At 40.8% G+C, this 25,875-nt stretch overlaps 1 protein-coding gene across 11 annotated transcripts in view; it reads right to left on the bottom strand.

The window, feature by feature from the left end:
- The window catches only part of phldb1b (pleckstrin homology-like domain, family B, member 1b), a 103,190-nt gene extending 80,903 nt beyond the window's left edge, over positions 1-22,287 (bottom strand). For 2 of the 11 annotated variants that reach the window (XM_028044572.1, XM_028044578.1), the window contains exons 1-2: positions 6,642-6,841; positions 5,406-5,507 (exon numbers count right to left, since the gene is read on the bottom strand). In XM_028044572.1, coding sequence (XP_027900373.1) covers positions 5,406-5,507; positions 6,642-6,677 — 138 coding nt within the window. In that variant the 5' untranslated portion in view covers positions 6,678-6,841. Of the gene's footprint in view, positions 1-5,405; positions 5,508-6,641; positions 6,845-16,806; positions 16,928-22,035 lie in introns of those variants that run through there. The other 9 variants (XM_028044582.1, XM_028044583.1, XM_028044576.1 and 6 more) reach the window with 8 other exon arrangements.
- Positions 22,288-25,875: the final 3,588 nt, after the last annotated feature.

Below are 25,875 nucleotides of genomic sequence, written 5' to 3'. Positions count from 1 at the left end.
TGAATTTTACAGCTTCAGTGGTTCATCTGACACCCAGACAGAGGGTCTCTCTTCTTATCTCCCATCTGAAGATAAAAAGAAGGATCCTCTTTTAAGCCACTGATTTCTCTTCCTGTTTACACACTAAGAAAAGTGTATGTCCGTGCGTGTGCGTGTGTAAGTGTGTGTCTATGTGCGTATTTCGTCTTCCCCCCTCCAAGCTCTCCCTAAAGCACCACCATGTGCTCAGCAAGAGGGGGGTGATGGGGATGTCACCATGGCAACAGCTCTCCACAGTCATGAGGCACGAGGATCCTGGAGGCTGTTCAGAGAACTAACTTGTGTTGAGCGCTCTCAGCACAGCCTGAATATAAAACCAATTCTGCTTTTCAGTGATTTGCTTTTCGTTAAATTAATCCCACCGTAGCAGTTCTGTGCGATACCTCCAAGGTTTCAAAACACTGAATAAATTAGATGCTTTTTTTTCCTGCTGACTTTATGCTTTATGTACAAATACCAGGGTGCTAAAACAGGCAGTTCAATGTAATTCAGCCTTCTTATTTACCATGACTTATTTTGTCATTGTCTTGATCATTTTACCCTCGTTTTCTATTTAGTGCATGTGTGATCTCCTACACGAATGAGCTTTCTTTAAGTTAAATTCAGTTGAAATGTTAAAAGCAGGTGTAAGTATCGTATTATTCCCACACTGAATTAAAAGAAAGATATCAGTGTGAGGAGCATAGTAGTTGTACAGAGAAGCTGTCAGATCAAAGTAGGTTTCTACCAGTGACGTGCGGTCAGGGGAGGCAGGTGAGGCAGTGCCTCACCAGCCATCATGGAAAGAAAGAAAATATATAATCATAAAGTAATTTAAATTGTTATATTCATCCGGTGGTTTGTACTAAAAAATATTTATTTTTCATGTAGCTTCACCAATTTCGATTTTTATTTGTTCAAAATCGCTGAATTTTCTTATTTTCCCATTCAAATGCTTGGAAGCGATGCCGGTGAGGCAGCAGCGAGCTCTGCCTCACCTTGGATTGCGCAACCCCTGGCTCTGCGCTGGCTGCTAAGCGGAGAGAGCCTGTTGCTGTACGGCGTCAATAAAATGGTTTAAACAAATTTAATATGTGAACTTATTTCCAATAGTTTAGCTTATGTATATAATGTACAGTGCTTTTTGTCACCAACTGTGTTTGTGTAACGTGTTTCGTGTAATGAGCGATTATAAACGGCAGAGAACAGGTTCGAGGTGAGGCAGGCAGTTCTCTTGCCTCATGGCAGGGGGCGCTCAAGATCCCAGACGTTCGTCTTGTTCACTCCTCAACTGCCGAGTAAGTGACAGCGAGCTAGGCTAAACGATTCGGGAAGCAAGTCAAGTGCAGCGATAGATTATAATAGAGATAGTGATTTTTTTCCTCTCGCTTATCCCGACTTTCGACATGGATGACTACATTACAACACTAAAAAAGTTTTCTCAAGTGGACTTTCAATCGAAGCAGGAGATAATAACCAAAGGAAGACCAACGCCGGAGCTGAAAGGTTTGTATGTGTAAGGATGCAGAAGTGAAACATAACCTGTAAACTGCTGTCAGTCTATGCATCTATTTGCAAATCTGATTCTGATGACGTCAGTGCCTCACCAGCTATGAACCTCACCGCACGTCACTGGTTTCTACCATCTTCAAACAACTTCAGACACCAACATATCATGCAAATGCTATTTTATAAACCTTCAAAATGTGACATTTGAGTTACTTTTTCTTTTTTTTTACTGCCCGTCAGCCTTAAATATGACATAGCAATAAAAACAAGGCTCCTGTCTTAGCCTGGCTCAGATTAACCGTTAGCTTTAGCTTCTGGGGAGAGCTAATCTAAAGATGCTAAGAGAGCTAATTCTGACTGGTAGCTAGTTAGAAAACTAATCTCTATTTCAATGAAGCTTACAGGAGCGTTTAACTGCCATAGCTAAGAAATAAATTCAGGCACAGTCCCTCTTTCCAACAAGAAACTTTCTCATTGTAACCGTGTACAAAACTTGCTAAAATGATAAAGTTCTTGCTTCTTGTTATAGCGAGATACGTCTCGTTAAAATGAAAATGTTTCTGATTTTAGCGAGATACTGCTCCTGAAATCTCAACTTTGGCAGTAAGACGAAGTGAAAATTCCTAAAATTCTAATATCTGACTTATATAATCTATCTTTTTAAATAAAGGTGTTGCCCTGGTAGAACTTACAGTTCCTATTTTAACATACGGTACCTTCTTTGCTGTGTTAGCACTACTAGCCCCCACAAGATTTTGTGTCTATGTATTTCAAATGCTTTCAAAGATTTGATTTCTTACCAAAATGCATGTTGTTTAATTGAAATATTTTAAAATAGCATTTTCAAATTAAATAATTTGTCTGAACATAAAACGTTTTGGGAATTCTAGCTAACTTGAGCTTTTCAAAACATCTGTTCCACAAATTAAGTATTTGTTTATGAGGCGTTGACGATTTCTACCATTTTGCTAACTGTGTTAAGAATACTAACAAAGCTCTTATTTTGATTTATTTCACACGCAAAAGAGAAGTAGCATTACACACTTTGAAGTGTAAGACTCAAAAACAGATCTCAATATATAACTTATTTAGGGTAGATAAATTATGTTTATATCTTTTAACAGTATATTAGGAGGATAAATATATTGTGGCCTGCAGACCCACATCATAACAAAGTAAGCCAGTTCAACATTTGCAGGCAGCATCCCTCTAAGTGCAGCTTTGGAAGCAACATAATTTTGGAAGTATTTTAATAGCTTTCCACCCCTCAGTGCTGTACTTTTGAGGTTGTTATATATTTTTATATCTTTGCTGTATTGGACGCTGCATGTCAACCTCTTGTTTATTTTAACATTTATCTGCAAATTGGTTACATGTTGTCTGCACTATTTTGATGTATTGTTTCAACAATGCGAGGCTCAACATTTTAACGATGCCAAACACTGCTGGTCCTCAGCTAAACTTGATTATGCAAAGTGGCTGTGATTATTAATTAAAAGTCTGCATGGATGGGCGTCTATCCGATACAGCTCTTTGTAACAGACTGGGTTTGACCTTTATTAAATGATTATGATGATCCAAAGTATTTCCAGTTCATGACATTTCTCTGCTCTTTTTTCTGTAACTGGCATGTTTTTTTTTTTGTTTTTTTTTTTTAAATCAGACTACGGTATTTCTGGAGCTGTTGGAATATGAGCTCTGATGGAAGTGGACTCATTCAGTAGCAAAGACATTTTATATGAACACATACCTTGACTGTGTCTTTTTGTGCCACTTTTAAGCCTTTATGCTTACATACTTGGTACTTGGGATGCAATCATTGACCCGGCCCCTTGTTTGGTTATTCTACCTCTGTGTGTGTCCAACTGGGATTATCTAGTTGTGGTGGTCTGCCAGTGAAGTGGGGTCAAGCCTAAGAGGATCACTGAGTTACAGACTGGAATGATGGGAAGGCAAACAGGGAGTAAAGGGAGTAGTGAGGAGCTGCAGGGATTCATGCTGCTGTATCTGCTGTGCACTGCTGCTCCCAAGTGGTGCACTCTGCAACTGCTTCATGCTCTAATACTTCAGAAGTGCATGCAATGCCTTTATACAATTTAATGCATGCAACAACTCATTTACCGTTGGTCGAAAATTTACTAAGCATTTCCACATTTCTGGTTGTCAAAATTTCTTGCATTCAGCCTAATTAGAAATGTCATAAACTAACTTCTATTTGTTAAACTTGAAGTCTTCTCAGTGAATCAGCAGCTTCTAAAAACCTCTAGCAGTAATAATATCAGTCAATTCTGTCTTTGTGGAGTAATTTTGGCCCTATTTTAACTCTTATCTGACTTCCAGAAGTAATTTCTGTAAGTGTAACTCCTTACTTTCTTTTAACTTTAATGTATTTTACTGGAATTTGATGTGATAGGCCCACACAAACTTGCTCACAAGCGATTTACAAATAAAAATATTGAAAAATTTGATGTTCATTTCCTAGTCAGTCTTCTTCATTCTGATAATCCTCAATATAATCCAGAGTCACATCACAATGAAAGGCATTAGAAGTCCAGGGACACAGCAAACATCTAGAACAAGGCGCTCTGGTCAGACTACGCCAAAATGGATACTGAAATTTGGTGGTGGTAGCGTCATGGTGAGGGAATGTTACTGTTCCGCAGCGACAGGGAAGCTGGTTAAAGTTGTTTGGTACCAAATGTGGAACACTTCAAAGAACATGAATTCATTTTGGAAGGTCGAATTTTACTGATATATCAGGGATACTGCTATGTCTGCAAAGCCACTTCAAATAATGAGCCCTCCAACACAATCATATATGCATAATTTATTATTATTAGGACTGCGGTTTGACATGTTAATCTGAATTAATAAATTACATCCATTATACAGGTTAAAAACGTTAACGCAATTACTCATATTTTTCTTTGTAAAGTACAAAAGTCCCAAGCTGGAACTTTTGTATCGCATTTCTGGTACACTTGTAAACCTGACGCACAAGCGACATCTGCTAACAGATTCTGATGAAGCCAGTGGGGATTCAGTTTTACCTAAAAAATATGATCCGATGAGACACTGGAAAACACTGTTGTGTTCAAGTTGTGCTAAAAGGAATTAGCTTATCAGAGGAGCTATTCAAGGCTAAGATAGCATCGCCATGCTAAACATGTAGCTGTAGTACAATGTCAGCGTCCACAGTCCACATTTCTAAAGAAGTTCCATGATTGATTCCTGAAGCATTTGGAAGCTGAATGGCTATAATGGAACTTTGCACCAATCTATTGGTTGAAAACCCTAACCAAGAGATCAAAGATAATAAATATATTTGTTGTTGGGCTCATATAACTATATATCCAATAATTTAGTAGCAAAAAGGGTTTTTGACTTGAAAATGTTGGTTATTTTGTCAATAAATAGTTTTCGATTAATTGCAATTAAGTAATTAAAGACCCTGCGATTTTAATCAAGTACTACCACTAATATATACAAGGAGATAACTCCTCTCACACACACATAGACTCAAACTCCTCCCCTTAAGGTCTAATAGGATTGTCAGGGACAGCAGGTGGGAAACAAAGACGTCCAATCTCAGGGTCTGTCTAATTACTCAGGGTGCTTAATGACACACTGACATCTGCTGTCAGAGTCCGCCGCAGCTGTGCTGCCTCAGCCGACCTGGAACTTTTTCAACTCTGATTATCATCTGAAGAGAGCTGGAGCAAGAATCTGTCAACGAGACCCCATCAACGGATGCTGTCATTCTCACGCTGCCATCTTTCAGTAAAGGCTTTGGGGTTGTAACCTCCAGCTCTCATCTAGTACTACCTCAAACACACACACACACACACACACACACACACACCCACACCCACACCCACCTGTAACACCTGATGAGTTTTTCGCCCGAGCTCAGGCATGTTCCTGTTGAAGCGATCCATGTCCACGGAGTTGTCTACGTCTCCCTGCGACACATGAAGATCCTGGAAAGCAAAAGGGACAAGGCAGAGACAGGGACAGTGAGAATCCCAAGTTACCATCAAGAAAGGCAGCAAGTATTCATGTAATAAAGCCCTAAAAGAGCATGTATGGGCCATTATAGATAGAAAAAAAGGAGGTTTATATTTCCACCCAAAAATATCATAAATATTCTAGAAAATCATGGAAATTTCAGAGTTTCAAAAGTCAAAAGAGTTAAACGTTTGGAACTCAGGTATTTCCAATTTTTCTAGACAATTTCTGAGATTAACCTGAATTTTTTTTTCTAGCACATTTTTGACATTTCAAACTCACAAATTTCCTTGTTTTTTCTAGATAATCTCTGAGATTATTTACAATGGCCCTAACACACCGTCGCAGTCTTCTCGTGTAACTCCATGAGAGAATTGTTTTCGGAAGGTCTGACGACGTTAACTGGGGGTTTCCCGATCTTCCTCCATCATATCTTAGCTGTGATTCATGTTGTCATCACAAAGACAAAACAACAGATGGCAGAGACAGGAAGGTACACACACATTTACACACACACCCACATGTTCAAAATCGTCACCTCCACTGAGCACGCATCAAATCTCATAAGGAGCATCTTACCAAACCCAACCTGGAATCCTTTTGGGTATTTCCATCAAGTCAGGAGCACAAACCCAACCTCTTTTTTTATTATAATTATAAAATCTCACTGTGTATGATAGCACAAATCTTCAGCAACCACATTCTACGTAAGTGTGAGACGGTATATTTGTGCAGTCATTAGGTGAGACGTGAGACACGCTGTGGTTTAGCATGCAGCAGACGTTAGAAAGCACATAATTATCCCCGTGGCTCCCAGAGATGTGTGTGCGGCGGGGGATGGAAATCTGTTTGCGATGTGCTTTAGCCTCGGGATGACTAAACACCGCAGCAGATATCACCATGTTTGCTCTCCTGACAGAGCCGCGAAATGATATTCAGACAGTGGAGTCAGCCTGGAGGAAGCGCCACACAGGTTCACAAAGTAGAATTAAAACAATATTTGGAAAGTTTCGTCTGTAAACTCGACAGCGCAAAACTAAAACGAAAAAACAAAACAGCTTGTTCTCCATTAACACTAGTTTTCATTACAGGTTAGTAATATTTACCTGTCTCCAGTTGTCCAGCACGTGCATGGCCTCCATGGCAGAGAGCTGCTGCTGGCCGACTGAATCCTATCAGAGTGACCCTTATTGCCCCGTACAGCTTACACACTGCTGTGTGTGTGTGTGTGTTTCTGTAAGGAACAGACTACCACTCAGGAGGTCAGACCTGTTGCTGCCTGCTCCACTAGGCTAACACCTGCATTCCTGAATGGCAACTCCAAAGAGAGATGTGTGTGTCGGGATGTGCTTGCGTCTGAACTGTGATCAAAAGGGAGGACTGAGGAAGACAACAACTTAAAGGAAGAAGAACAAAGTGATGACTGAAATATTTTCAGAAAATTACACAGGAAGACACCAATGAACTTAATGAACAAGCCACTATTGCTGTAGAATAACCTGGGATGTGTGAAGCATATCAGAAAAATTGTTTATATGCTCTATGTGGTGTTACCTATCATAGGTGGTCCTAGCCTGGGTGACCTTTCCGGCACCTCCCTCCCCCCACTAGGTTAAATGTTGACATTCATATCCTCGGTTCATGCTGCCCCCCACAAGATGCCACCCTGGGTGATTGCCAATGTCACCCATATCGGAAACAGACACCGTTATCTGCACTTGATGAGGTGGCAATGTGGTTTATCCTAACAGCTGCAGCGTGTAACGTTTATTAAAAAATATGTTCTTTACGTATTTGATAAACCTGTCACTATCTTGTGACTTATAACATGAGATAGATCATTTGTGAAAGCTGCTCTGTCGCCTCCCTGTGGTCCTACTGCCATCTGCAGAAACACACCACTAGGTCAAAAACAACCAATCACAGCCAGGAGGAGGGTGTTAGCGCTGTTAATCAGGCTCGATATGATTGGCAGCGCCAATAAAGGCCAGAAAGCCTCTGAAGAATTTTTCTGAGGACTTGTTAAATCTACACCATGAAAAATCAGGGCAGTTCTGAACAAATGAAGAGGTCCAACCTTGACCAATTGACGTTATAAACTGCAGTATGCAGAGTTTTAGTTTTAGTTTTTTGACTCTTGTGGCCTTTATTTATAAGTGCTCAGACAGGAAAGTAGGTAATGAGAGAGAAAGAAGACATGTGCTACAGATCACCAGGATGGGATTCAAACCTGTGACAGGCATGTCGAGGACTAAGGCCTCCGTATGTAGGTTGTGCTTAACTCCTGCGCCGCCACAGCATCGTCATATGTAGTGTTCATATGTAGCGTAATAAAAATAAATATTTACAATTTCTACTACTGCCCTCTGCAGAAATCAGTAAACATCCTGATCACATGGTCTTACTAACTCAACTGACTCCTTCCAATGATTCTAACTTTGTCTTCAAGCAGTAGTCAAGTACTATTACCTCAGATGCTTTTCATCAGCAGACAGTTCCCTAATCGCTCGGTCCATGTGACACCAAGATCTGGGGTTACTTTGCTTAGGCCATCTGCCCTGTCCACAGCTTACCCTAGTAACTTTTCCTCTGTATTTACACATTGTTTCAATGCAAGGTCACATAGTCTTTCCAACAAAACATTTACTTGGAGACATTATATCCAACAATTTCTTAGCAACTACATTTATAAATCTGCATCTAAAGGAATGTTTGCTGGAATTCTTAAAAAAAAAAAAAAAAAAAAAAAAAGTGTCAAATGTTTGACTCCTTAAATATTTTTTCAAAACATTTGTACATGGTTGTTTTTTTGTTTTTTTATAATTTATTTTCTATTAACTCACTGTCCCTGTGTTTGATGCATATGGATTGAAAGAATTCAATAAATTACAGATTTTTGATGACTTCTTTCTGATGCAGAATGCTTTTTGAAGCAACATTGTTTAGCTTTTGTTTAGCAACACACAGTCATACACACAGACCAAAACTTGAGGCATGGTAGCTTTTCTAAGCACATGTGCTAGAACGATCTCTAAATGCTACTTTTAGACACTAATAAATAAAAAGCATATTGTCATTTACGTTTCCAATCCACTTTTATAGCCCTTTATTTCATTCTACACACCACAGATGAACTCCCACGTTGCTCTCGGTGTGAGCGTTGGATCGCTCCAGATAGAAGAAGGTTACTGCAGCGCTTCCTTCTGAAGCTCATATTCTAACTTCCCTCTTCTAATGCCACAGCAGAAAGAGCTGGCATTGTTTTATCTGAGCATGGCTGAATTTCCAGCACTATTTTGAAACTGAAGACATTTCTGCAAATTGAAATAGTTTCTTAAATTTGAACTAATGAACTAAAAGGGCTTCATCTTCCTCCCTTTTTTTGCGGATACTCAAGCGGGTACACAGGTAATTCACTTTCTTAAAATAGGTGGTTTAACGGCTGGGTGAAGTCTTGTCATAATGAATACATAAAGATATTTCCTCAGACTGTTCTTACATCAGAAAATCATTGAAACGCTTATAGACAGTGCTTTAATGTTACAAAGAGCAAAAAGGCTTCATTTCTTTACACTCAGGTACCTTTGTGTTCTTAAGAAAACTTCTTTTATCTCTGTAAATACACTTTTGTTAACTTTTAATCTTTGCAATACGAAAACAAAGCAATTCTTAAAGTTTGGATTATTCAAAAGTTTGAACCCCGAAGGCACGTTTTGTTTTTTTCTAAAGAACTCCTCGCCGATATTAGGCAGGTTGGATCATGTGTCGGCTGCAGAGTAGATGCGGTTTGTAGCCAGAGGTAACTCACTGCATTCGGCACTTCATGACCTAATATGAAAAAATATTCACAGGGGGGAAAAAATGAATATGAATGTGGTGGAAGGCATCATAAGGCTTTGCAGGTGTGTCACGAACTTCCTCGCAAACACACCTGGATACATTATGGAGCTGCAACAGCTCAGTGAAGGGGGGTCAGATGACAGCAGATTATTCAAATCAAACCTGTTACAAGTTGCTTGCTGAACCATTCAGAGATTCTTCCACACTAAACTGTGTCTGTAGCACAGACCAACATCTCCTCCTGCTGTCTGAGAACAAAACTTTTCAGAGTTTTGCTTTCCTAGCAGGCTTCTTAGAGGTCGGAGACGCAAAAAACATTGATCATTTCAATCATAGAAACCAGAAAAAATACGGAACAGACTGTGAAAGGCTAATGTCATGGTTAGCATGCACATATGCATATATATACATACAGCTCTGGAAAAATTAAGAGACCACTTAAAATGATCAGTTTCTCTTACTTTACTTTTTATAGATTTTATAGGTTTATGTTATTCTATGAACTACTGGCATCATGTCTCTGAAATCCCAAGCAAAAAATTTGTATTAATTTGCAGAAGATGAGAAATTATGAAAATAAAAAAGATGCAGCGCTTTCTGACCTCAAACGGTGCAAAGAAAACAAGTTCATATTCATTTAGAAACAACAATACTAATGTTTGAACTCAGGAAGAGTTCAGAAATCAATATCTGATGGAATAACCAGGCGGTTTTCAATGGGGTTCAGTGCAGTGAGCTCTTTATTTTATCCAAAGTTGTAGATTTATATATGGTGCATTAAAAAACCATGTGTGATGTGGGTATAAACATGAGGAAAGGAAGGAGATTTTGAGTCATTTTCATGCCAGAGGTAATAAAGTCATAAAACATTTTCTAAAGTAATAATTAAAAAAATCTGTCATTATTCTGACATTTAGAAAATAGAATTAATTTCTGTAATCCAAACTGATCCAAAACAATAAAAGTTGAGTTTGATTTAATCCTAAGCAGTCAGAAAAAAAAAAATCTAATATATATATCCATACAGTGTATTTAAGCATGTGGCTTTAACTGTAAATACTCTGCTAAGCCATCATTCATCCTAGAGTAGTTCTGTTAAACATGAGCTGCTGAGTTTTTCTATGGTGAATGTAAATATAATGAAGCAGCACATGCTGTTTTCAGACGGAAACCACAGAAATGCAGTAAACACGAGTTCTGGGAGGAAGTGCAGACAGACAGAATGCTCTGTGGAAATGACAGGCAGCTAATTTGATCCAGTATGGCTGCCGACGGCGATACGGAGCGGAGCATCTTAAATAACCTCGTTAGAATCGGAGTAAGTGTCTCTTTCAGCTGTGTTTACGCGGCTCGGCTGAGTAAACGGACTCTCAGAGAGTCGTAGGGAGGCAGCGTCCGAACAGCACAGGCAGGGAAGTTTAAACAGTCCACAAACGTCCACTGGTGTACTTTTATAGACATAAGTGAGAGGGGCACTGGAACTGCAGCTGAGACGGGATTCTTAGAAGTGAGGAGGAGGCAGTTCAAATTTAAAGATGCAGAAAAACAACATTCAGAGAACAAACAGACGATTTACTGGAAGAAACCCATTTCCTTTCAGCAGCTGTAGCAGCAGGGCAGCACAGATGTGGATCAAAGATCAGACTTTTCACTAATAAAGAAAATAATGCACAAGGGTGCAATGCTCAGAGAGATAAACAAAGTCCCTATAGGACTATTAAATGTTAAAATTCATGATTGTACAAATACTAAAACATATAGCAAGGGCAGCAAGTTTAGGCTTCAATATCTTTATAAAAATTCCAGTATAATTTCATTTGGGCAGAAAGACTGAAAGGACAGATGACTGGTCATAACGGCTCCTGAAGGCTGTAGCTATCCATCTATGATTTAGATGAGCGTAAAGCTGGATTTTAACATTTGTGTCGTATACTTTGGTGGTAAGTTTAGAAGAAATTTTAATTTTGAAACTGCTGCATCAAAGTTTCAGGTCTGTCATGTCTCATGAGAACGTCTTGAATTTTTCTGACGGTGCAAACTAAACTCATTGTCATATTTAAAACATTTAAACATCTGCTTCTATTCCACCTGCATGCAGATGGGATTTAATAATAAAGGGCTTACAGAGAACCCAACGGAACCGGCGCAAGAGAAACTAGAGGAGATCAGACAGGAAATGACAAATCAACTGGACTTCGGGGGAATTGGCAGAGAGAAAAACGCTCAGCAAGGGAACGGATGAATCTGGCCAGGTGAAGGGGAAATCCACAGGCTGCGAACTACTGGGAAGGTGGATGAGTGGAATGAGAAGCAGGTGTGATGGACCAGGAGAAAGCAGAGCAGCTGGGGAAGAACCTGAGCAGAGAAGCTACTGGAGGATCATTAGAGGGGCAGTGTTGTGTAAAATCAACTGTTTGGGGCTTTACATCATGTTATAATGTTATTCCTTCATCAAAGACATACCTGGAGTGTTGCCTTGATTTTTTCATGCATGTTTGAGAAATCCTATAATTTCCATGGCAACCATTCAGCTGTGCAAAACGCCTGGGTAGAGCTAGTTCCGCCTTCGGGGCTCAGCTCCTCAACCAGTTTCTAAGCTTCCTAGTTTCCGTCTCACAGAGCGGCCCTTCCTTGTGGCTCCCCCACTCAGCTCCTTCAGACTAGCCAGCAGCAATTAGCAAACACCCGGTGGAGCTGCACATGATAGGAGCTACTTACCACACATTGGTTAACAATGGTAAAAACATTGTTAAAGGGTTAAAAGAGGAGCCATCTTGTGATGGCTTCCTGAAGGTGGAGTTTCAGAAAGAGCAGGAGTTTCTAAAGAGACAGAGGTAAAATTTCAAGGTGTCAAATTACAACGGAAAATTTCCTTTTATGTCATATTTGATATGTAGCATTTTTTTTTAAAACTGAAGTTAACATTGTAGCTTGATTGTGCTATAAAATGGCACCAAATGTCTGGAAAACACATAACAGTGCCTCTTTGAAAGGATGTACAGAACATCAAGAACTCAAAATAAACCAAATACAAAAAACTAAGGGAGACCCAAAAGCACTCTCTGAAAGAAGCCTCTTCCACTTTAGCTCTGGCTCACAGGAAAGACAAATTCAGTGGTTTAAGCAGCTACACAGATAAAGGTTTAACATTCTGCACAATAGGCATGTGTCCTACAAAACAAAAGCTACATTTAATAGGTACTTTTAAATGTACATACGACAGGATAATGATTGTTAGTATAAATATAATTATTTTAGCAGCAGATGATTTTCTGCTTTGCAATAAGAGCAATCAGATTATGTTATACAGGCTTATTATTATTTTTTACCTCATTTTTATCCAAGGCTGTCATACTGGGAGTATCTTAAAGTGCCTACTTGGGATGATATTGGTATAATTTCACATTTTATTACTGCCTTAAAATCCACAATAAGTTGTGTTTTCTCTGGTTTCCCACATGACAGAGAAACATCACGAGGAAAACAGCAGGAAGTCGTCTGGGAGATAACAGAAGAAGAAGAAGAAGACATATGTCTTCACTGAGCTATCTCTAAAAGTGGACTTCCTGTACGGAGAGCCAAACCAGGAATCATTTCCTGTTAGCAGTTCACACCGAGGTCAGAGGAACAAACTGCACAGATCTGTATCTGGGCATCAATTTCCAATGTGTTTGGATTTTGGTCTGAGTTAAATTTCCTGCATGAGGTCAATAATTTGTACTTTGGAAAAAATAAAAAAAATGTCTCTTTTATATGGAATGAGACGGCCTACTGATAGATGAGAGGCTCCGTCCTTTCAGTGAAGCTCACAGCTGGAAATGAGGTGTGCCTTGTTGGGGCTTCCAGTTAGAAAATTATGATTAACCTCAGCTGGACAGAAAACATGGAAAATGTTTCTCTGACTGTCTGTATCTGATTACACCAGTGGAATGTATAGAGTGACTATAAAGAAGAATTCACCTCCTTGGATGTTTTACTGTAAGTTTTTAACTGTAATGTGCATGCTACCTAAATGCGATTACTATTTCCCCTTCAATACTACTAAACACAAAACCATTATCACAATGAGCCACATTAATATGTATAAACATCACAAAGGGCATGAAATCCTGTTCTTTATATCTGGCATTTCAATTCCTTCAAATGTGCCAGAATGAACTCTGTGAGAAATGTCCAGGAATTTACTGAACATACGGAAGCAAAACTGCAAACAAAGCTGTCAGTCTCATCGCGCTGGTATCCATTCAATACCAATACGCACCTTGGTATCGATAGTATTGATATTGAGATCAATATGCCCAGCCCTATCTGGAACTACACAACTCATTTCAGTGTAAATGCATGAGATGCTGTGTGTTTCCCCCCCCCAACAGCCTGACAGTGTGAGTAAACACAAATTCATTATTCTGGCATCAGACGCCACAGGCTGGAGGGACGCCACCACCAGCAGGCGGCTGAATGCTGGCCCAAACCAATCTTCATCCATAACTCTTCATACGCACAAACATGACGGAGTGGGTCGACACTGGAGTGTTTAGACTGCAGGCTGGATGGAGATGAATGAATTCTTAAGTGACGCTTTTCACAGATCAGTTCAAAGAGAGTGCAGAAACCTGAAGAGGTCCTCGCGAGCAGGCAGGTGACTTTCCTCAGATGATTAGTAGCTGCAGCACTGAGACGTGTAAACAGAGAAAACGGCCGGACACGCAAACACAGCTGGCTATCTCCTGCAGTTTGGGATCAAAGTGCGGCACTGGCGAGAATCAAGACCTGTCATTATCAGATTACCATCTGCAGTGACAGGAGGAATTACACCTCAGGAAAATCCCTGGCTGTCATCATTCAGAGCTCAGTTATCCAGCAAAATCATATGTTTGACTGAGAGCCTGGGCAACAGGCACGACTGTTCCGGCCAGAGATGACTGCGTTTCACTGGCAGCCATGTTCTCCGATGTGGGAGTGGAAACTATTAAGAACTGTTTTTTTGGAAAAGGCTTTTATTTTCGTTACGGTAAACGATATTTTAAAAAAAGGACTTGTTGCCACTGTCCAACTCCCTTTTTTCAGCTCAGAGTTTCCAGTTGCTTAGTCGGAAGGAGCTGAGTAATCTACTGGTCCGGGCGCCGGCGCCAAATACGGAGAAAATAAAAAGAAGCAGATTGGGTTTAGTTAAACCCAGCAGCTCCGGTTGAAGAAACTAAATAATAAAGCTAACTATGAAGAGTGCTTGTTTGTTTATTTATTGAATATGTACAGAAAAAAAATACATTATGAGGGATAATGTCAAAACTTTAGTTCTATGTATCAGAGAGGGTAGAAATATAAACTTATCAAAATTCCCACTCCTTAACCACCTACATAATCTTACATATAATAAATAAATCTGTATTTAGTAGTTAACTCATTTAGTTTTAACTGCAGTGGATAATCAATCATTACTTCATGATGATCATAAAATCAATAACAGAAACACAAACAATAATTGGGTAATAATATCCAGCAATAATCATATGTGTATATGATAATTTGAACAGTTTTACACTAAGTTCAAAATTAAAATTATTCCAGTTTGACTCCACTTACTGATACTCCAATGTTTTTACTTACAGTTCTAAATTTTCACAATTTAAACTATGATTCCCCCCATAATGTAGAAATTTACTCCATAGTCCTTTCTTTATTCTCTCTTTCTTTCTTTTTTCATCCTTCCTTCCTTTCTTCTTTTCTCCCAAAGGCCAGATAATTATACACTGAATTAATCCAGAAGTGAAGCATCCCATCTGTTGGTTGGTGACAGGTGAGGTATGCTATATAAAGGTACCATGTGGCAAAACTTATTGATCTGTCCAAACGATTGGTGACAGACTGGCTGATGCGGGGACCAAACTGTGTATGCTGCAACTTTAAATGGATAGGAAGGCAATGCACCATCATGTATTAAACCGTCACACACACAGCACTGTGTGGGAAAATATCTGTTATCCTAATAAATAAACCCTAAATAACTCAAGCGGAATAAACTGGCTCTAACCCTTGTGCAGCGCTGCATTATGAATGTGACACAATGTGTCAACTCAGCACAGAACGCTCATCACCATTTGTCTTCAGTCACATCTAGCCTCTGGTTTCCCAAAATGAATAGAAAGAGGAAGAGCATCTCCACAATGAGTCAGAACAAATGGTTTGGAAAGTCCTGAACGCAGCAGGAAGGTTCTGAAAAGAAATGTTCTCAACATCTGATGGGCGTCAAGAGACCTGGTTTTCGTGCTTTACCCGTGAAACGTCAGGAGAAGTGGAGGCAGTATGTGTCCTCCACCAGATGGTTTTACTCCAATTTTACCCAAGTTCAGCGGAGACGGCAGTGGGAAATCAGTAGGAAAGAATGGCAAGCAAAGAATTATTCCACTGCTAAATGGATCTGCTGACTTTTGGCCTGGTACGTCCCAAAGTGGTGAGGCAAAGGAAGGCAACGAGGCTCTTTCAGCAGCAGTAATCAGAAGGAGGAGAGGGAACAGAACAAACAGGCCCGAAGTTCTCAACGTGTGGGAACAACAAGAAAGAGAATATTTAATGTCATGTTTAAGAGAATAGAGTGGTCCTCTGGGTTTGGGGGTCAGTCTCTAGTCCCAAGTAGAGGAGGTCAAGCATCTTGGTGTCTTGATCACAAGTCACAGACAGGACTGGAGCAGTTGGACCTTTGCTCTGGGTCTAACTCGGAGAGGAAGGCACTGAACCAAAACATAAAGCTTTCACATACACAGCTCTATCTGTTTTCAATCCTCACCTTTTATGATCAGAATCTCCAAAAGAATGAGATCCAAGATACAAGTGGAATAAACGAGATCAACCACAAGATGTCCAGGTTCTGGTTTAGAGATGGGAGGAACTCGAGTTCGAGTTAGTTGAGACTGTTCAGGAATCTAATGCAGACACTTCCTGGACAGGTACTTCCTGTTGGGACGAGGGGTACCCAGGGATAGACCATGAACCTACCTGGGAATACCTTGGATGTCTGAGGGAAACTAGATAGATAGGTATATTGTAGGTGGGTAAGGCCTTGATGGTTTACATAAACCGAATAAGAAGATCTCACTGTTAAACTTAAATCAGACCCAGCGTCTCTTGAGCTAAAATTACGATCATTATTTATCAGTGTAGTGGTAAACAAACAGGAAACTCTGCCGTTCTTTAGATCAGTATCCTCAACAGAACAAAGTGGTCATCTTTAACAACAGATTTGAGCGTTCATCCCTTGCCCAGCGCCACCTGCGCTTGTAGAACATGTTCACACATCCTCCGTTTTGTCTCCAAAACAAACACAACACCATGTTGCTCTCCTTCTGGCAGCCTGAAGGCACAGCTTTGACTTCCACGTCATGTAACACACACAAACACACGCACACACTCTCTCACAACAGCAGTGTGACTCACCAACTCTCCTCAATCCTCTTCCTCAAGGTTTGATGCTGTCCTTCTCTTGACAGCTCATTTCAGTCACAAGCTTCAAAACCCTTCCACATCTTTAAAAGTACACTGAAGTATGAACATTGTTTGGTGGTAAACTAAGAAAAAAGAGGGAGTGACAGTGAGGGGGTGGAGGTTGGGGTAGGGAAGGAAGGGAAACGGAGGGGAGGGGATTCAGCGTGGGATATCCCTTTGAGTCATGGAAGTTGATCCAAACAGCAGACAGCCAAGCAGCTCTGAGTGTCTCTTTGTATTGTCCTGTCAGTCAGCGCCCATAACACTGTGAGGACATTCAGTAGCCTCTGGAAAAACTTATCCAACTTCCTCATAGCGCCGTCAGTGGAAAACATGCACAACATCCAGAGTGAACACACCTCCTCTGTTTTCACACTCACTCTGGGTCTCTTCATGGATGTGTTAAAGGGGCAATATTATGTAAAATTTACTATTATGAACTTTGCTTCAAGAAATCTTTGAATCTCCATGGCAACCATTCAGCTGTTGAAAACGCCTGGGTGGACATTTACCGATCTTCCGTCTCACAGAGTTTCCCTCCTCTACGTCTCCCCCACTCGGCTCCTTCAGACTAGCCAGCAGGATTTAGCAAACACCTGGTGAAGCTGCACATCAGCTGAGCTCATTATACATTATAGGAGCTACTTCTCAGTGCAATAATGGTAAAAAAAACAACAAAAAAAACCAAACATAGTTAAAGGGTTAATAGAGGAGCCATGTTGTGATGACTTCCTAAAGTAGGAGTTTCAGAAAGAGGAGGAGTTTTTAAAGAGACAGAGACCCAATTTCAAGATGTTGAATTACAAGGTAAAATGTCTTCCATGTCATATTTGATAAATAAAGCATTCTTTTAACAACTGAAGGTAACATAGTTATTTGATTGTGTTATAAAATGGCACTATGTGCCTGGAAAACACATAATGCTGTCTCTTTAAAAATGTAAAATGTTGGTAAAAATTTTATTATTCCCTCTACAATTTCAGATTGAATAGATATTGTTATTGTTATATATATAATTTTTTTGTGTTTGTGTCCTGCGGTGTTTTTCTCTTTCCCAGTGTATACATGTGTATATACTGCATAATAGTATATACACATGTATAACAGTTTTCTTCACCACATTCTGCTCTTACTATGTACTTTGCTCATATACATAAGAAAAAAAAATGACAGCAAATGATCAGAGGTCATTTCTGCTTTTTAAGTTGGAACACTGTATTGCTGACTGAAATACTAACAAGTAAATTTTTTAATTGTCTTCCTGGGGCATCATTGTATACAAAGGAGAGTCAATATACAATGAGCTCATCCTTAACCGAGCCAAAATATCCTTTGCTACCATGACAACTCCTTGGGGAAATGGCTATGTTGTATATTCACTTGTAGTAAAAAAAAAAAAGAAAAAAAGTATCTTTTAGTTAGAATGATGTTTTTAATGACTCCTTTCAGAGCGTTGCGAGAATCAAAGTGACCGTGATCTGAGCAGCGTTTGGACCTTTGGCCTGAAGGCCTTCTGCACATGAAAGACAAAAGACAATGAAGGGAGGAAGTAGTGAGGGAGGAGAGAGAGGAATAAAAGGGAGTGGAATCTACAGAGGTCAAACCAGGGTGACATTCTTTCTGATGGAGTGAGAGACACATGTGTTAAGTTTGTGTGAAGAAGAAGAAGAAAAAGAAGAAGAAAGAAGGCAATTGCGGCATACCAGAACTAAAATGACCTCTGATCTCTTGACCTTTTCATGATATTCTGTGTGACTGGCTGTTGGAGTGGTGGAGGATCACACTGGGCTTGAAAAGAACTGTTCACCTCCAAAGAGCCGGTCTTGTACTGTCACCAGGGCTACCAGTGGAGCAGCAGCAGCAGGCAGAGTCTGTGCATCTGTCATAAATGAGTCAGACTTTGATACAACATCCAGCTTTATCTGGTGGCATTTGCTGCCAAACATTCAGCTGCTTTCATCAGAGCTGGTGACTGGCTCATGTAGAAAGAATGTTGACATTTTCATAATCTCTGAAAGACGGCACTGATACAGACATGTATGATATTGCCGAATTATGTGCTGTTACCTTATAAGTCCTGCTGCTGTGCCCCCTAGTGGAACCATCTGGTACCTGGTTTCATGGATAGTCGCAGTGCTGTGACAAAAATACCTCAGAAATCTTTTCTCTTTTGTTTTTTTTGGCATGCTTACACTCTTAAAGCAGTAGGTGACTTTTTTTATTTAAAAAAACTGTCATAATGTCCTGGCAGTACAGCATGAGACATATAAACTGTGAAAATAATCGAGCCTCTTTGCCTCCTCGTTGTGGTCATACTGCCATCCGCAGAAATGCACTGCACAGTTAGAAACAACTGATGAGACAACTGGACAAGAGTGGGGGTACAACCTGGACTCCAGTCAGAACAAGATAGAGACACAAACAGCCAATAATCATGCACACACACATTGAAGCTCTTTAGCTAAATTGTAGGTTAGTTGCGATCCAGACGCTCATTAATATTCGTGTTATGTGAGCACTGTGTTCATGGCAGACGGGGAAGGGTTTCTGTTTACAGTGCAGGCTAGTGAAGTGAGGTGGAAGCTAGGGGTCGAAAGCGCATGCATGTTCAACAACATGCTAAAATTACAGCGCCATGTAGTGACCCGGCGTGACAACTACGGCTGACTGACGATGTGTTGGCGGTGCCGTCGAAACGTGGAACATTTTCCCAATAAGCATCTGAGAATACCGTCAGTTTCCAAGCAGTGACCTGGTGTAAACGTAGCCTTAACGGCATCGTTTTAAACATCCAGAGATGAGAACATGCAAAGCCCAAACAGAATGGTTTCAAACCCAGAACCCTCAGGTCAATAAGTTATAAACCATGTAATTTTTATCACATGGTTTCTGTCATGACAATGACAGAAACTAATATTGAAACTGAATATTGAAATCAGTTTCAATATTGATTGATTGAAACGTTGAGTCCCTCACTTCAGCACTTCAGCAGTGCCGCAGTGATACTGAGAAACTACATGAACATTATGACAGTATTCTGGACATCCAGCAGCACCTTCTGCCTGATCATAATCAATGTCACTAATATCATTAGCAGCTAAAATGAGAGAAGAGAGAGCAGCCAGAGGAGGCATTAGGACCCAACACAGAGGGAATGTGGGAAAGAAAAGGGTTGGTTAGATGTTTGGAGGCTGGGGACCGGGGATGGGGCGGCAGATAGAGCGCCTCTGTGCTGGCCTGATTATTCTCTCAGCAGAATGAGCTCCCCGTAACAAAGGATTTATTATCACAAGCTGGAGAGCGACTGCACTTTGGAGACTGTGCACAGCCGTTTTCACTGGCAGCCACCGAAAAAATGTGGAGCAGCTCAGCTTCGGTTGGGTGCTTCAAACAACAGCATACTCTGTGCACGGGTCCATAAAGCAGCCAATGTTCGGGCAAGGCGGAAAAGCAGGGGGCTAGAGTGGTGGTGTCAACCCAGCTACGTCAACACCATGTTCCTGGCAAAAGGGAAGATCAGAGTCAAAGTGGAATTTAAAAATAACAGAACGCACAATTTGTTAGGTCAGATTCACCTGGAAAGATTCTCCACTGCACGCTCCATCTTTCCGGGTTATGATTCCCACTAGCTTTGCTGCTATTGACCTTAAAATGGAGAAAATTGGAATCACACGAGTCATGTCAGTTTGTATCCAGCAGCCTCCTGCTTATTTGTATCCACTGGTCTCCCTGGATAAGGAGCAGTTGCTTCCAGCAGAGGTCTGACAGCATCGCAGAGTTCATCAAGTGCTGAGCTTGTCATTGAAAAGTATTGAATCCATAGCTCTAATCTAAAACCCCCAGCAACTGTTTCCCAAAAAAATCCACATAGTCAATCTCAAGTTTAAAGGACTTATCACTCAAAAGAATCAATAGCTGCATTTCAATTGCACATATTATTGCACAATTTGACATTTTGAAAATAAATTTTATTAATGGAAACATGCCAATTTTGAAAAAACTCTCCTTCTTTGATAAAAGGTTTTGGCGCTAGGTTAAGGTGGTTATTGGCCGGATCAAAATTGGTTTTCTTTGCAAAACTGCAATGGACACATTTTTTTTTGCATCACACGAGTCACATGTCCTACAACCAGATGTTGCCACTAGCGCAAACTACAAAGAAGAAGACAAGAGGAACAACACAATCGCAAAATTGTGTTTTTTCAACATCAGCAGGATACTGAAAAAGCTTGAAACAGAAACTCAGCAGAAAAGGTATCGCAATCCTTTCCATAAAAAAATCTAAGTGACACATTCTTTAGATCTCGGCATGATGTATTGCTTTTCAAAATTGCATAGTCAATTTTATGTTGTCAAACAGGTTCTATTTGAGTCAGTTTCTACTGCACAAGTCTGGCAGTAATCGATCCGGAAAAAACCTGGTGAAATTGGAATTAACTTACCAAGAATTGTGGTTACATAGTGGCAATAACTTTTTCAAAATGAGCCACGGTGATTTGGGAAACATCTTGCCTTAACGAATGAAATCATTTGAAAAACTTTTCCACATTTTCAAGACAGCTAATATCTTTGTGGCAGGCTGGTGTGTTAGGGAACACTTTATCTCATCCGCCACTCTCTGACTTCATAGCAGAGCGACTTCTCAGCCTGTTCAAGACTGTTGTGTCTGTCACTGATAAAACAAGAACAGCTTTAGTCTGAACTCCAGGTTGATCATTAGTACCAATAAAGGGTGTCTCTTTTGGGTAATCGTTGTAAAAACAGCAGCTCTCCAATCCGGCGTCGCACCCACATGCTTCTCAAGTCTTCAGGCAAGACATCACTGGCTATATAAAGCTCTCTCTGATAACACTGTGATAAGTACAACTGGAAAATGTAACCGAAGGCGACACTTTGCCAAGAAAACATCACAAGCAGCTGCATGAAGAATTCCTGTACAGAAGCCGGCATTATTTTTCCTCACCTAAACATAAAGAGGAACGTAACAAACCAGGGCATAAAAGGCAAAACTTTCACTCCGTTAAAAGCAGACATGCAGGGTTCTGGTGTGCAATCTGTCGCCATGCACACCTGCACACACACATCAGGATGATCACACACTCTTAGTTCCTCAGAAGGCTGCAGCCCGCTTTCAAACAGCAGTGATCCTTTGGTTGTGGTGAGGCAATGGGTGTGTTTTACCTGGTGGAGTGATGGGTGTTGCAGGCCGTCCGCTCTGACAGGTTTAAGCGACCGGTCCGTTGTCCCAAAACCCAACAACTCTGACTGGGATCCAGTGAGGAAAGACTCCTGATCTCTGTTAGCTCCTCTCCCTCACCGTCTCTGCTTGACACACACATTCACCCAGTGTGTAACTGACTGTCATAACACACACACCGATCTGAAGCCATGTGGCTGAAACTCTTCTGACACACTCTGTCTGTCTGGCTGCTGCAGCTCCCACCGCCTCTCCTCTCATTCACATGTTCCTGCTTTCTCTCTCTCCCTCAGCATTACCAGTCCTCCACCCATCTACACACACACACACACACACACACACACACACACCGTACCCTCACCGTGCCAACACTCAGGGTTCCTTCAGCAGGGAGACACAAGGCGCTCATTCTTTTGGATGAAGAAATGCCGTGTTGTTCTGCACAAACGTTAACCTGAGCCTGGACTCATACTGTAGGTAAACATGGTGCTGAAAATGAGCGGAATACAGTCAGGGGGTAAATGTTCGCTGGAGAACAGCCACATACACTCACACACTGGCAGCACTGTTATGGTGAACAACATTTTCTTTCTGATAGAGACTTTCTGACCCAGGAAACCAGCATACAGCAACTCTAGATAGAGAGGTGTTAGATATGGTTAGTCAGCAAAACCCAGCGCTGCTTCTGCTGATATTAATAGGATGCTAAAGAATGTTTTTGTTTTTTTTTAAAGTGGGCTCTGTTCGCAAGATTCTGGTTCTGGTTAATGTTTGTGCAGAACAACATGACATTTCTTCAGAGGAATCAGAATCTTGCCTCCAAACTAGGGCTGGATCTATAACTTATTAATTCTGACTAATTAATTAAACTGATTTTAAATGTGTTAAGAATGTTTAGGCAATTAATCAGATTTTTTTTAATATATATATAGAAAGGTTCCGGTGGGAACCTTTGTGTACCTCTGGTACGTACACCCATAAATCTGACGCGCAACAAACATCAAAAGCAATGAACGACAGAGCCGTTTTTTTACCTCTACAGCAGAAATATGAATAGAATTTGTGTTGTTGAGTTTATCTTACTGAATATGCTTTTAATAGTTCAGACAGAAAGCAGAGGGATACTGACCGACCCCAGATTACACAGAAAATGACGGACAGATGGAGAAAGAAAGAACGCTAAATTAACTCTGAGCCTAAATGCTGACTGATGCTAAGTCAGTTAACATTTAGCTAGATGTATGCATTCTTCAAGATCGTCTGGCTTGTCTGTTTAACTTGTTACCAACGTTTTAGATTTATTAGACAAGCTAGTGGATTACAAATTCAGGTTGTGACAGTACAGCTAACTGAAAACCAAGCGCCCAGCGCAACCAGTTAGCTTTACCTGCAGTCTTGTCTTCATGGTGGTATGCTCTGGTCTCCTTCTCAACTCAATCTGAGTCAGAGCAAGCTGGTCTTTGTTACATCAATTAGCATTAGCACAGCATAACTGCATTGTGCTTTGAACTTTGCACATATGTCCAAGTTTAAGATACGTTGAGAAGATTCTGTGCATGTTGGACACAAGATCCAAAAATACTCGTAAGACTTGGTGTAAAGGATTGTTGAACTCTTGCAGACTCCTGTAAAACTGACCGCAATGGTAGGTTCATTCTGGACAGTCCAACAGCTATAATGGAGGGGCTCAAATATGTGTTTGTTGTGGCTAAGAAAGTGAAGCAGACTTTCTGTAAATAGTCAAGCAATAAGAGAGAAATATTCATAGTGTTACTCCTTTTTTATCCTGTCGTAGTTTGTGTTTGTGGTCAGCAGAGCAGCCTCAGACTCTAACCAAACCGGTCATTTAGAGTTATACCAGAATGATGTCTAAAGCCCAGTTAGAACTGCTGTGTGTACACTTTACAGGCTCAATGTCCTGATCCAGAAAAGCTTCCTTCTGGAGGTGACAAACTGCACATACCTAACATTCCTGGAAGCCTGGGTGGGATATAACATGATTTAGGTAAAGTGTATTCATCTGTCAGCCTAAATTACACAGCTGGCCTGTCACCCACATAAACATCCCAACCAGGCTAACATCTCCCAGCCTCACAGGAATTCTGCAGATATAAAGGCAGCTGGTGGGAAATGTTTTCAGCAGACACTGAGCTGGAAGTTATCAGAATGGGCTGATAGGGTGTAAATCAGAACCAAGATGCTTGCAGAACTCCCGTTTCACTTTTTGTTCATTGTAGAAACAAGCAGTGCTTTACCTCCCACCATGATCATCACATCTTCAGCCTGTCCAGCAGCATGAGATCCATCCCTCAAACCTCAATCCTGCAGCTGACATTTTGGTATCGTCTTTTCAAACAACTGTTGATTCTAGTTAGCAACAATCTTTCTCACAGGTTGTAGTGTCTATTTGTCCGTTGAACAGACAGGCATGAAAACACAAGTCACACAAAATGACCAAGTAGTCAGCAGACAAAGAATACCCAGCAATAATAACAGCTCCGAAAAATTCCTATTCAGCTTTATACACTTCAGCCAAAATGTAACACAAGGGTCAGCAGTTCTGTAAGCAACTTAAGAAAATGTTAAATCAGCATATCTTTTTTGCTAAAGATTTTTGTGGCACTAGTGGCAGTTTCTTTACAGTAGTCAAATGGGATATTGGCAGAGAGAGAAGAGGTGAAGACATGCAAGAAAGGTTCCCAGGTTGGAAATCAAACACTGCAGAGTGGCTTCAATGTCTAATAACATGTGTGGCGCCCGCTGTCCCTCTACACCATGTGCCACCCCAAATCAATAGTTCTTTGAATTTCTCTTAAGGGTTCTGAATGAAGCCTCAAAATCAGTTCTCATTGCCATGACGAAAATCGCATTATCTTGTTCTCAGCCTCATGTCGTCTACTTCTTCTTGTCACAACCCAACTAACAAACTTCTCGCCTCATTCTTTATACGACACGATTGTGTGATTGGTCAGAATTCCATGGGTGTGTTGGTTTTTGCGGAAAACAGCCACAACAACTCAACTTCCAGCAGCTGGTGCATTTGTCCAACGCCATAAAGAAGTATGTACTGTTTAGCCAAAACACTGAATTCAGTTCAGGTCCACTGTGGTTGGGGAACGTTACACAGACGTCTTCTGTTCCTATTGTTGGCTTCCAAAAACAGAGAATACAGTGAAAGCCTAATCGATCATCAATCATTATTTCCTCCTCCTCCTCCTCCAAACTTCCATCCAGCCATTTTCTTACACCCTTATCCCATTGGGGTCAGGAGAGGTGCTGGTGTCTGTCTCCACCTGTCAACAGGCGAGAGGCGGGGTACACCCTGGACAAGTCGCCAGTCCATCGCAGGTCCTCCAAACTTGTAAACTCGTAGTAGTCATTGCTTTCTACCATGATCACTGCTTAGGGCTCAGTGCGTCTTGTTGACCTAGAAGGGTGTGTGTGAATACACACATCCTGCAACCACATGACCATGCATGGATAGTTTGACTTCGGTCCGATCATGCAAAAAGGGCCTTAAAGGGCTCTGATTGGTCGAGCTGGTTTTAGTCTGGCAGTAGCTAGTTTCAGAAGCTTTGTGGGCCTGTTGAGGTCCACAAAGCTGTTGGCATATGTTTCTATCTGCTTTGCACACCCAATGTGTAGAATTGTTTCCCATTCTTCATTGTAAATTGCTTAAACTTAGTCAGATTGGACGGCGAATGCCTTTTAGCAGTAATTTTCCAATGTCACCACAGATTCCTGATTGTATTAGGTGTGTACTTTGACACCTAACAAAATAAAATAATGGCCAGTGACTTGACCATTATAACACATGAAGATCC

Source organism: Xiphophorus couchianus, chromosome 18 (assembly GCF_001444195.1).
Source record: "Xiphophorus couchianus chromosome 18, X_couchianus-1.0, whole genome shotgun sequence".
In the NCBI taxonomy this organism is placed as follows: Eukaryota; Metazoa; Chordata; class Actinopteri; order Cyprinodontiformes; family Poeciliidae; genus Xiphophorus; species Xiphophorus couchianus.
The sequence above is the reverse complement of the archived record's forward strand: the minus strand, read 5'-3'. Positions and strand labels throughout refer to the sequence as shown.